We start from the raw sequence: 13484 nt of genomic DNA on the forward strand, positions 1-13484 counted from the left end.
TCGTGAGTTGAATGCATTGTGTCTTTATTTTCTAAGCACAAATAAATCCCCCATGGGTTCCTTCAGAATGGAGCCTGAGATGATGATGGGATACTGTCAAAGACAACAAGTCAGCATTGCATATGGAGTATATCTACATGATGGAGATTGTTTTTACCAACACCATGCAGTCACGATGTGATGCACGTACGAGTGAGAGACGGAACAGCTTAAAGCGGACAACCTTCTTGTTGTGAGTTTTAGCCATGTTTGATTATGTGCACATCACTGATCATCTGATTGGAAGCTCCATTTTACCATCGACGTGTCTCAAGAAAAATAGTGTCCGCCTTAGTCTTTTGATGGCATGTTGCTTTATTCTGTACAATTCCTCAGAAATATTATGCATTTGGCAAAAAAGAAAAAACAACACTGGAAACATTTGGCACAAAGTCAGCAATAAATAAAATACTTTTAGATAATGTGTCATAAAAATAACAAACCAGTCATCATACATTGAGTTCAAAAACAATATGTTCAGAATGTGAAAGTATCAATGTGCGTATAGCGGATCACAGATGATACCAAAGTGCAGAGACTCAAAACATCCAACATACATCCATCTCACGGTCCCCCAGCTTGAAGCTGTGGGGCTAGAACCACATCACTGCCAAGCAGCTGTCAACTGTTCAGTCCTTTTAAAAAACATATAAGAATATAGGTCCTTCTATCGCCGTGTCCGTCGTCGTGCCACAAGTTTGGCCCATTTGGTAAGAGGTACATTTTGCACCCTTAAAATCAAGTATTTACAGTCTTCAGTGGTTACTTAAAAGTCAGTTGATTTGCTTCGGCCCTGGCGTGCCGCTGCTGGGTAACATAGTTCACAGATACTTGTGTTTTCCCAGTAGACAGATGCTTAAACACTGCAGTAGGCCCTTCATCCACAGACAATGGGCCAGGACCATGAAGAGCACACAGGCCCCAGCAGAGCAGTAGAGGCCGATGACCGTGCTCTCCTCTGGGAGGAAACACTTGGACAGCGCGTAGCTGCCTGCTGAGAAGGACGCCTGGGAGAAGAGAGAGAGAGAGAGATGCAAGGTGAATGTTATTGGTTTATGTTTATGTTTATTAGGATCCCCATTAGTCATCATCGACGTGTTGACTATTCTTCATGGGGTCCTCACAAATATACACATACAAATATGAAACATTCAGTATAAATCAGTCATATACATAATCAATAAAAATAAAACAAAATAAAGTCATAGGTGAATCTATTTCACCATACCTTTAAAACAAAAACAAAGTAAACAGAAGAAGTTTGGATAACATGGCTGCAGCTACACTCATGCATGACATATATTGATTTCCTTCCGGATTATAGCTCCTTTAAGTTTCTTTTTTAAACTGTCCTTGTTTTCCGTCCGTATGATATGTAATGGGATCCTATTCCAATATGTTATGGCTCTATACATTGCAGTTTTCTTGAGAGCAACCAATTCACTTTATTAAATAAAGGCGACAATCAATTCTAGAAACAGGAGCCATGTCTACAGGTTATCCATCATCCGGACATTTGAATAGCATTGGCCACTGTTGGATTTAGGACTTTGTTTGGAATTAGCTTTTAAAAATGGTGTTAAGCGTGTGTTAAACGTGTCCTCCGGTTACCAGGATGAAGCTGGGGTTGTTCCGGTTTCTCCAGTTGAAGGACGGCACGCTGATCTCCGGGTACTTGTTGTCATGGAGAACCTCGCATCCGCTGTGGGTGTGGCCACTCAGAATGAGGCGGGGCTTGAACCACTGCAGCAACTGTGACAATAAAATGAACCGTAGAGAGAGAATGAGCGAGAGAGTGAGACAAAACTGTTCTGAGATCTGTGGAGAAAAACGTTTATTGCCACTCTCTTGCATCACGGCTTTCATCATCTTCTCTTTATTTCACTACAGGGATTTGTGTTGACTGCAAGGAAACTGTAAAAGAAGGAAGGGTCTGCAGTTCTATGCTCTGCTTGGTGCCAGACTTTATTGCCAGTTCTATTGAAGCCTGTATTAAAATTCCAAATATACCAGCTATTGGGGGCGACAATGGCTCAGTAGGTAGAGCGGCCGTCTGGTAGTCGGAAGGCTCCCGGTTTGATTCCCACTCCTCCCTGCGTGTTGATGTGTCCTTGAGCAAGACACTTAACCCCTAATTGTTCCCGATGAGCAGGATGGTACCTTGCATGGTTGCCTCCACCGTCTGTGTGTGAGTGAATGGGTGAATGTGAGGAACAAAATTGTAAAGCGCTTTGGATAGAAGAGCTATATAGGGCACAGAAATTTGGCCGGTTTTGGCCGGTTTGTGGGCGAAAATGGGTGGATTTTGTAACTATTTTTTTTTAACTTTATTTCGGTTTTAGGGTTAGGTTAGGGTTATGTTATTTAATTATTTTGGGGAGCCAGCCCCCCAAACTCCTGAAATGCATAGAAATCTATGAAATAAATAAAACAATCTGACATTTATATTAAAAAGAGCTAGCCACCCAAACCCCTAAAATACATAGAAATCTATGCATTTTGGAACAGTTACTATATATATAGTCAAGAAAGCATTTAGTCATACTTAAAGTTTAAAGTGCTTTACTTGCATTGAACATTGAACATTGAGGAGACATCATTAGAAAGCACAATGTATGTTTCCATAGTTACGCAGATGACACACAATTGTACATCTCCGCTGAACCAAATGATCACACAGCTATAAACTCCATTTCCGCCTGTCTCTTAGCAATAAACAAATGGATGACGAACAACTTCCTAAAATTAAATGAGGGCAAAACTGAAATCCTACTAGTCGGTCCTATAACAAAAATAAAAATGTTACAGAGCAATATGGGGCAACTTACTCCTTGGATCAAACCCGAAGTTACAAGTAAGTAACCTACACTGGCTTCTGGTAACATTTAGAATTGATTTCAAGGTCCTCCTCCTTATATACAAAGTATAAACATTGCGATCATCTACTACTGGTCTATTGAAGGTTCCAAGCCACAGTCTAAAGAAAATCAGGGATGCAGCCTTTGCTAACTATGCACCAAAGTTATGGAACACACTACCTATGGACATTAGGGAAGCTAGATCTCTTAATATTTTCAGAAATAAGCTAAAAACGTACCTCTTCACCATAGCCTTCTAATACACCCCGCTGTTGATTGTACTGTAGCACTATTTTACTCTGGCCATTCTATTGCATAATTTTACTATCTATTCTACTATTCTATTATTGCACTGTATTATTGGTGTGCAAACCAGTCAACTTACAAAAAAGAGCCTGTTGGAGGATTTCAACAAGATAAATGCAGTGCAAAATATTTCACTATAATCTTTCAAAGCGAAGTAAAAAATATTATAATAATTATTTGATCATGTTAAATGATCATTTGATCATGTTAAAAAAGGGAAAATAAAAAACATTAGTTTAAAAAAAAAAAAAAAATGTATCAGTGGGGCACAGATGATCATCAGTAGGGCACGTGCCCTACTGATAGTGGTCTAAATACGCCGATGTGGTGATGTAATTTATAGGCATGCTGCGGCATGAACTCTTAAACCTCTGGATTCTGCATACCACTCAGCTCTTAGATTCATTACTGGTGACAGATATGATACTCACCATTGTGTCCTGTATGATAGATAGGGTGGGTTGGCCTTCTCTTGCAGAAATACGCAACAAACACTGTTTTTTTTTTTTTTTCTTTTTAGCCCTTATTGGTAAACAACCTGTTTATATCTCTTCACTGTAAGATTGGAATATTGGAACCTATTCAACTCGATCGAATGACTGGATGGTTCTTAGGGTTCCTCAAGTGTGTTCTGATCTAGGGAAGTCAGCCTTTTCCTTTGATGCCTCTAACTCTTGGAATGTCCTTCAACTCTCTCTGAAATTGGAGGTTCTCCCTTCCCTTGGAATGTTTAAACATATGATTTCAGACCATTGTGTAACTGTTTTAGCTGATTTTTTTGTTTTTTTATTATTTTGAAACGTTTTTTTTTTTTTACTCTGGTGTTTAAATTTCTGTGAATATTGTTTGTATTATGTACTGTTTACATTTTGTTTACATTTTGTACAATCGTCGTTTCTGTAAATGAGGGAAACCTCAGATGCTTACGATTTTAAATAAAGGTCGAAATGAAAAAATTCAACTTAATGTTGGCCGAACTGAAAGTCTGATTGATTGATTGATTGATTGATTGATTGATTGATTGAAAAGTTTATTAACAGATTGCAGAATGGGTACAGTACAGTACAGCTCAATACATACAATTGTTAAGAGGATGCAGACCCGAGAAAGACTTTCGTCTTGTTTCCATCAGGGTCCTCCATTTTCAATTCATCATATGACACACACGACATACAGATAGACAGTACTGCTACATCTATTGCACAGTTCAGTCTGCACACTTGGCAGGCACTAATGTTATTCACACACTACATGGTGACATGATGACCCTTCCTTCTATTATAGGTTCCTTGGTTGACAACTGTTTACAGCCCTATGACCGAAACAAGCCACACGGACAACATCAGGGACAAAAGGCAGTGTGGTATGAGAGTACATACCTTATGCGAGGCCTCCTTTGACAGCACGTCATACTTCTCTCTGAACAGCAGATGGCGCTCTTCAGGCGGTGCAGCATCTTGTCCCGTGCACGTGGCATCACTGACCCTGTACAGGGGATAATGCTGGGGGGGGGAGCGAGGGGCAGGCGGGTTCAGGTCAGTTGTCTCACTAGAAAATATATGCAGTCCTCTCAGTAGAAAATATATGCAGAGATTACTGATGCAGCGCTATACCTGCAGCATGATGGGCGGCGTGGGAGGGTAGCTTTGTGAATCTTCACAGTCATTCTTTGCACCGATATTATTCTGCAAGGAAATAAGGAACTGGCTTTTTTTCTCTATAATAACAACAACATGTGGCATTTAAGAATTCAAATGTTATTCCCGTCACCTAGGAAAGTTAAGTCAATATCTGAACTGTAAGCACCGTTTTCTCCTAAATGCTAGAAATCATACAGAGAACCCTCACATCTGTGATGTCACCTGGGTGGAGATTCTGCTGCTCCATTCAGTTCAGTTCAATTTAGATGGGATTGCAGTCAGAGATTTAAAAACAACAACACAAGTACAGAAAATTTCTGCTGGACATGCAGAACACAACAACACAAAGCAAAGTGCTAGATTACATGTGTAAATTGAGCAGGGTTATTGCAGAGGGAACAATATTTAATGTGCTAGATTACATGTGTAAATTGAGCAGGGTTATTGCACAGGGAACTATATTTAATGTGCTAGATTACATGTGTAAATTGAGCAGGGTTATTGCACAGGGAACTATATTTAAAGTGCTAGATTACATGTGTAAATTGAGCAGGGTTATTGCAGAGGGAACAATATTTAATGTGCTAGATTACATGTGTAAATTGAGCAGGGTTATTGCACAGGGAACTATATTTAATGTGCTAGATTACATGTGTAAATTGAGCAGGGTTATTGCACACTACAGGGAACTATATTTAATGTGGTAGATTACATGTGTAAATTGAGCAGGGTTATTGCACAGGGAACTATATTTAAAGTGCTAGATTACATGTGTAAATTGAGCAGGGTTATTGCAGAGGGAACAATATTTAATGTGCTAGATTACATGTGTAAATTGAGCAGGGTTATTGCACAGGGAACTATATTTAATGTGCTAGATTACATGTGTAAATTGAGCAGGGTTATTGCACAGGGAACTATATTTAATGTGCTAGATTACATGTGTAAATTGAGCAGGGTTATTGCACACTACAGGGAACAATATTTAATGTGCTAGATTACATGTGTAAATTGAGCAGGGTTATTGCACACTACAGGGAACTATATTTAATGTGCTAGCATGTGTAAATTGAGCAGGGTTATTGCACAGGGAACTATATTTAATGTGCTAGATTACATGTGTAAATTGAGCAGGGTTACAGGGAACGAAGGAGTTTTTTGTCCTATTCCACTTAAACCGAGGAACTCTAAATCTACGACCTGAGGCTTAAACTCAGAGTGAAGGAGGTGGTCTAAGACTGTCTGACTGACTGAATATAGACCTGGCGTTGCGGAGAACCTGCTGGTCAAAGACAGCCAACAGAGGAGTCTGTGGGACACCTATCACCTCACCAGACACCTTCACAACAGTCAGGTGTTTTTAGTCCTCAAGCCCGAATGAGGGCTCATTCATATTCCAGTATTGCTAACAGGTCTGAACCAGAATCTAAACCTCAATTGGGTAACAATGCATCATCAATGGATAATGTTCGCTCATTTTACATGTATTTGGTGGAAGGGGAGTGCGACACAAATATACAGTGTTGTGCACAACGTGTGTTGCAATGATTTAATGATGAAAAGCCTGTTTTCTTGTGTGTGCGTGGTAGGAATTGTTTGAAGAAAAACCTGTTTTCTTGTGTGTGCGTGGCAGGAATTGTTTGAATTGTTTGAAGAAAAACCTGTTTTCTTGTGTGTGCGCGGTAGGAATTGTTTGAAGCAACACTGAAAGTACAGCTGGGACATCTGCTTTCTGCCTGGCGTTGACTCGTGCAGGAGGGGAGACGTTTGACAACTTCTCTTTGAGTGCAGAAGAGGGATCTCACTGCCACTGCGTTTCCCCTTTTTGTCTTGTGAAAAGTGCTGACGCAAACACTTTACGGCCCCCACAAAGTCACCACCCTGTTCGTCGGCCCCGGATCTTACGCCCAGTTTCAAGTTTTGTTTTATTTATCACATACAGTATAATGTACATTACAGTGAAATGCTTGGTTCTGTATGAGCCTCCTGAACTTGTGCTTCATATAGTAAAATACAGTAAAAAAAAGTTAAAAGAATAAACACAATACAAAATACAAAATATACAAACTAAGTACAAAATGCTAAAATGAGGTAGGGATGTAGTAATAAATTGATAAAATATGGTGTAGTGTTTAAAGTGTCTAAAGTGAATGTTAAAGGTGAGTGTTTAAAGTGAGTGTGTGCAGGTGACGCATTTGAGGGTTCTCTCTCGACTCCTGACTTCAGGAGAACACGGTGTGGCTGAACTGCCCCGGGTTCAGGAATGACATATGGAATGACGTGAATTCCCCTGTAACCACAAGTCAACATTTTTCTTTTCTTTTTTTTATCTGACAAATGGCTCTGTACATACTGTAGATGTTGTGTGAGTGACTGTTGAAGTATCCCACTAGGAGCGCTTCCGTGAAAAGCCCTTCGACGTCCTTTACAGTAATTAAATCTTCCTCTACCTGAAGAGAGCAGTTGAGGTCTCTGGACAGTCGAAGCAGCTCTCGCTCCACTGACTGACATATCGGACATCCATCTCCGTGGAGCGCCACGCTGTTGACTAAGATAAAGCTGAGGAAACAAGAGGCCAAAACACAACCTCAGTGACAGCGACATCAACGCTCCGTCTCTCCCTCTCGTCGAGTGCAATTGGGAAATTGCTTCTCTGCAAAGCCTCCTAAGATAAACGTAGCGTTGTCACATGTGCCTGTCAACAGATATGTAGGTCAGAGCACTAGGGTACCTGGAACTGTTGGGAAAAGGAGTTTGTCGCCTTGCTCAGAGGCACACGGTTGAGGGGACATACTTATGTGACATTTTAGTAACGGGTGAGGGGGAAAAAACGATTCACAATTTCCCTCCTCAAATTTATTTGTGTGATTTTTTTCTTTGAGACCTATTAAACTCTATGGAAAAGTAACTCAAAACCGCAATATAGAATCAAATCTATGCATTGTAAAGCACTTTGGATAGAAAGCGCTGTATACTGTAAATGCAGTACATTTATCAATTACCAACCATGTATTGAACGAATCGAGAATAGTTTTTTACTCTAACCATGAGTCGACTTCATATCATCCTCGTCATCGCATCGCGTTACTCACTTGATTCCCTTTTTGGTGAGTATTCTGGTGGAGGTGGCATTGAACACCTTCTCGAAGCGCTGTAACTTGAACCAGTCCATTCTACCCAGGAGAGACAAGAGGAGAGACAAGCCTGTGAGAAACGTCCCGCTCTGCTAAAACATGCTGTGCTGTCAGGTTTCTGAGCCCCTCTCCTGGGCATATCACTCCACCGTTGCATAAGAGCTGTGACATTTTGCATCTTACTGCAAGTGACACGCAAAAGCCATATAAGCTACTGTACATCTTCATAATCCTACACTTTCGTACAGCCTCGGGCAAATAGCCCATAATATAGAGTAGAGCTGTGGTTCGCAGTGTGGTGAGGCTCTCTGCTGTTGTGGGGTGAACCCTGACCTCTTATGTTGATGTAGAAATCAACATCAGACAAAACGATAAATATACAGTATTACAATTCAATTGGCTTCCAATTAAAGATTTTCCTCAAAAGTATGCAATGTGGGCAAAGTCCATCCTTTTATTTTGCTGGCTCGGTTGTATAATCCAAGGCTTTGCGTTACATTATCAGGCAACAATCACTAACTTAGTGTGCCTACAAAAAAAAAAGTCAGGCAATGCAGGAACAAATGTACCTAGGCCATCAGGACAGCCAAAATGTCTCATTTCAAGGAGAAACTTACAACGTGTGGCACTGATGCGAAGACGTTTTGGACCACAGTCAAGTCCATGGAAAACAAACTCTCCTCTCCTAGCCTACCTGCATCCATGATTTTTGACAAGGTTGTCATTACCGACAAGTCTCGCATGGTTTCTCTATTTAATCAACACTTTGTAAGCTTCACACTAGCCTTCTCTTCTGCTGACCCTCATAGCGTCCCACCACACGCTTTGTCCTCCCCTCCCATTACCAATGGCTTTTCCTTCAATCCGTTCTCAATTTCTGAGGTTCGGGATGAACTTTCCAGACTGGATCCAAATAAGTATGCTGGCTTTGATGGGCTGGATCCAAAGTTTCTTAAAGCAGCCGCTCATCTTTTAGCTGACCCTATCACAAAATTATTCAATCTGTCCATTCAACTCTCTGTCTTCCCCTTTGACTGGAAATCAGCTTTCAAGGGCTCTTCAAGGGCGGCTCTAGCTCTGACCCCAACTGCTACCGGCCCATTTCCATCTTGCCGTGCTTGGCTAAAGTTCTTGAGAAAGTTCTTCACCATTCTGCCATCCGCTTTGCCACGGCGGATGGCAGAATGGTGAAGAGTGTCCAGTTTGTGAATGGTGAATGTGAATGGTGAAGAGTGTCCAGTTTGTGAACGGTGAATGTGAATGTGAATGGTGAAGAGTGTCCAGTTTGTGAACGGTGAATGTGAATTGTGAAGTGTCCAGTTTGTGAATGGTGAATGTGAATGGTGAAGAGTGTCCAGTTTGTGAACGGTGAATGTGAATGGTGAATGGTGAAGAGTGTCCAGGCCCTCCCGAGTCCCTCCACACCCGCCGACTCCAACATTGGTTCCACTCCATTTACAAGACAATCCTGGGCAAGACCCCACCTTATCTTTCCTCCCTGCTCCACCTTTCTCATAGCACTTACGGCACAAGATCAAGCAAGCTCATCAAACTATACATCCCAAATTCCAAGACCACCGTCGGCTGAGAACTCCTTTCACTTTGCAGCTGCTTATGACTGGAATGCTTTTCAAGACACCCTTAAACTTACAGCTCTTACTTCACCGACTGCCTTCAAGAATATACTCAACAACACGCTCTTAGTAGATCCCTCCTGCTCTTGCTGATACCCCAGTTTCACACTTGCATACACCCTCTCACACACAACATGATACAAGCACTCATTCATCTTCATACTCGCACCTAGACACACCCGCATTTGTTTGCATATACATGCACGCGCACACACACATACTTTCACCCTACTCCTCCCCTGTTTATTATTTTTTTTGTACATAGGCTTTGCATGTGTTTATTTGTTTATGTGTATGGTGCTTTTATTTTATTATTAATATATATTTTTTATTTTCTTTCTTTCTTTCTTTTTTTATTCCTGTTGGGGCCTCTTGGACCAGATCGACATTGTAAATAAGAAACCTGTTCTTAATGTTTCATCTGGCTAAATAAAGGTACTTTGAGACAGGGTAGTTAACCGCATATCACGTGCCATAATAATACATATAAACTATAATAAACTATATAGGCCTTATTAGCTCAAAGTCTGTGACTGTGGCAACACAAGCATAACCAACATACTCAACATACTCATAGTGGAAACCAATGTCGTGGTTCCCAACCAGAACAACCAGTTCAGTGTCAGCAGGAGAATGCCGGAACATACTGTGGAAGCGGCGCACATCATCCTCCCAGTCCTGTGGAGTGGAAAACACAGCAACGTTGTAGCTAATAATATGCTTTATAAACACCATCATGTGCTTGGGCTGGAGACAAAGCTTGCTGCATACCTTGGGTGAGCTCCACTTCCCTTCGTCGAAGATATCCCCCAGAATAAACACTATTTCTGGCTTCAGGAGCCACAGTGCCGTTTGGAAAGCCCTCTCCATTTGCCATTCCCTGTGTGTGTGGAGGACACATGGTCATTATTCAATCAACATTGTTTACAAATTAAATCTGCTACAAAAACACAGGCCTAAACATCAGGGGGCAATTGATTGATTGATTGATTGAAAACTTTATTAACAGATTGCAGAATGGGTACAATACAGTACAGCTCAATACATACAATTGTTAAGGGGATGCAGACCAGAGAAAGTCTTTCGTCTTGTTTACATCAGGGTCCCCCATTTTCAATTCATCAGGGATTAATTAACAGGGAATTAGACTGGGATGTTATGATGTCTACGATGATAGAAATCACTTGTAAAATGTTTAAAATGCCGTACCGTCGCAGTTTGTCGAACCAGTGTCCTCCGACCGCTCCGAGGAGATGGGTATCCGACAGCACCATTGCGCGGAGAGTGGAGCCCGCAGGCTGGCCGCCACCGATGCTCTCTCCTCCACCTCCCCGTGCATGATGCTGCAGCCTCGGCCAGGCGCACTTCAGTATCGCGGGGAAATAGATGAGATACTCGCAGTAAAAGAAGACGCCGACGACCACAGCACTCAGCACAATAACGGCGATGAATTTTGCGCTGAACCTCGGCATGTCTTGGTTATTATTATTCGGCGTTTGGGATGCTGCCCTGGACTGGCGCGCTGACGATGGAGCGCTCCTTCGTGAGGCATCTTCCTTTCTCGAACCGAAATATTGGACCGCCGGCGTGACACTGACACTGACACTGATGCTCAATGCATATTGTTCACCGGGCATTTGAACGAGAATACACTGCGTGGCGCGTACGTGAATCAGAATGTCCCCGAACCTGTTCGCCGTGTCGTCCCTTTCGGAATGCCGCTGCGGAGTATCATCATAAATGATTTCGCAATCGGCCACATACATACAATCTCCGGCTCTGTGGGGGGGGGGGGGGGGGGGTGACGCTCGGGGATTGTCATCACTTCAGGAAAGAGGAGAGGACTTCTGCTGTCGTCGGGTGGTATTATCCAAACCTGCTTGCAAATCTAATCTCTCATTGAAACACATTGACAAACCATCCCCATAGTCTGCATTAATCACGTCAAAGACAGAAATAATCCAGGGATTAAATGTTTGGGAGTAGAAATCCAATCACCATGGAGATAACTTGTGTCAAAACCCATTGTTTGGAATACTGAGGATGTTTGAAGGGGCGACAGTGGCTCAGGAGGTAGAGCAGTTGTCTGGCAATCCGGAGGTTCCCGGTTCGATTCCCGCTCCTCCTGGGCAGCGTGTTGATGTGTCCTTGAGCAAGACACTTAACCCCTAATTGCTCCCGATGAGCAGGTTGGCACCTTGCATGGTTGCCTCCGCCGTCGGTGTGTGTGAATGGGTAATATGTAAGTAACAAATTGTAAAGCGCTTTGGATAAAAGCGCTATATAAAAAAGCAGCCATTTACCAAAAAAGCAGCCATTTGAAGGAACTGAGGAGCTGGTTAAATGCAGATTTTCTGCTTAACCGGTTGGTCTGTAAATCAAAATAACCAGGCCCCCGTTGTTCTGCTGCAATGAATAGCCTGAGTAGGATAAATGCATTTGTGCCTTTGTGGACTTTGTGGACCTAAATCTGAAAACAAGAAGATTTGATCAACATGCAGTCTCTTTGTCTCATCTGATGGATAATATGAGTTGATGAGATTTATATGATTGGCCATTGAGATGCAGATTCCATGGCATTTAAGGGGCCCTGAGAAAGAGTTACAGTGATTGAAACAATGTGCAAGTTACAGACATGCAGCAACCAAAAACAGGATGATCCAGAACCTGACTTCGAACTCGAGGAGTCAGAGAATGAGAGAGACGAACAGTTTGAGTGACATTATGGGGTGATTCTGGACTAGGTTACCCATCTCAACTCTATCTTAAGTACACACAGATCGTGATAGCCTGACTATAATCAGATCTTGACATACTGTAGGCCTATTCCCATTAACCTGTTAATCTGTAGACCGTTTTCGCCTAAAGGTACATGCCTAAGTAAATGGGGATTGCTCCACTTCTGCAAGGTCAATTAGCATGTTCTTGGTATATTCATGAGTACCGAAGACGTCACTTCCGGAATGCCAGCCGCCATCTTTGTGACCTACTTTATTAGCGACATCAACACAGCACATCTTAATGACACAGAAAGACAGCGATATTTGGAGAAGACGTCGATTATTGGTTGCGATCCATATTTATTACCTTCAACTTTATTTTGTCCCTTAAAATCAGCTGAACGTCTGCCCCAACTTACTTTTCCCAACATCTACATCTATCTTGTACATAATCCATCCCCATTCACCGGAGCCTGAAGGCTTTCCAGAGCACCGATGCTTATCAATATTCCGTTGCAGGATGGGTGAACGACACCAAGATATGGCATCTGGAGACAAAAAATATATATGTAATCACAGGACGTGTAAGTAATTCAACAACCATTATCAACCGTGTAATTCTGGTGGTGGTTAACGTTAAGTCTAGAGTGCTAATGTTATGTGTGCTAGTGACATTATGCGACTTTCCATGTTGACTGCCAGAACGTTAAGCCTTAATACTAGTCTTTAAAACAATAACGTTAGACTAACGTTACCACACAAGTTCAAATATTATATCGTTATGTATTTGAACAATTTTGTTAACAGTTGCAGTTTAGGTGAATTGAATGATGGGGTGAAATGATGAATTGAAAATGGGGGACCCTGATGTAAACAAGACGAAAGTTTTTCTCTGGTCTGCATCCCCTTAACAATTGTATGTATTGAGCTGTACTGTACCCATTCTGCAATCTGTTAATAAACTTATCAATCAATTAGGCAGTTTAATATTTTATTCTGTATTCTGTTTTCTAATAATACAAAGTTCTCTAGTGTAGTGCTGAGAGATGGTAGTCGGGGACAGTGGCTCAAGGCAGAGTGAATAGCCTTTATTAAGCACAGAAATACAACATGCTACTGCTACGTTGCTTGCAGTCGACTGACTGACTGAGAG

General features: G+C 41.8%; 1 protein-coding gene across 4 annotated transcripts; it reads right to left on the bottom strand.

Moving 5' to 3' along the window:
• Nucleotides 1-11222, bottom strand: mppe1 (metallophosphoesterase 1). Of its 4 annotated transcripts, none has more exons than XM_084327384.1 (10): nt 10821-11222; nt 10383-10491; nt 10183-10289; nt 7936-8016; nt 7294-7402; nt 5052-5081; nt 4817-4888; nt 4583-4705; nt 1651-1791; nt 1-1046 (listed from the first exon to the last, which is right to left on the bottom strand). In XM_084327384.1, the coding sequence occupies exons 1-10, from the start codon at nt 11081-11083 to the stop codon at nt 861-863; spliced, it is 1221 nt and encodes a 406-aa protein (XP_084183510.1). In that variant the 5' UTR covers nt 11084-11222; the 3' UTR covers nt 1-860. The 4 variants fall into 4 exon arrangements, with proteins under 4 accessions (XP_084183510.1, XP_084183509.1, XP_084183512.1 ...); XM_084327383.1 differs by having other exon boundaries at nt 10174-10289; XM_084327386.1 differs by lacking the exon at nt 5052-5081.
• Nucleotides 11223-13484: the final 2262 nt, after the last annotated feature.

The sequence above is a fragment of the Notolepis coatsorum genome (genome assembly GCF_963971535.1).
Source record: "Notolepis coatsorum genome assembly, chromosome: 13".
NCBI classification, from domain to species: domain Eukaryota; kingdom Metazoa; phylum Chordata; class Actinopteri; order Aulopiformes; family Paralepididae; genus Notolepis; species Notolepis coatsorum.

Excerpts from the sequence above, each read along its gene's own strand:
- mppe1 (XM_084327383.1), bottom strand. The coding sequence starts at position 11,083 with ATGCCGAGGTTCAGCGCAAAATTCATCGCCGTTATTGTGCTGAGTGCT. Across the intron at positions 8,017-10,173 it reads TTCCACTATGAGTATGTTGA|AATGGACTGGTTCAAGTTAC; the intron begins GTATGTTGGTTA and ends TCTCCTGGGTAG. Across the intron at positions 4,706-4,816 it reads CGCCGCCCATCATGCTGCAG|CATTATCCCCTGTACAGGGT; the intron begins GTATAGCGCTGC and ends TCCCCCCCCCAG.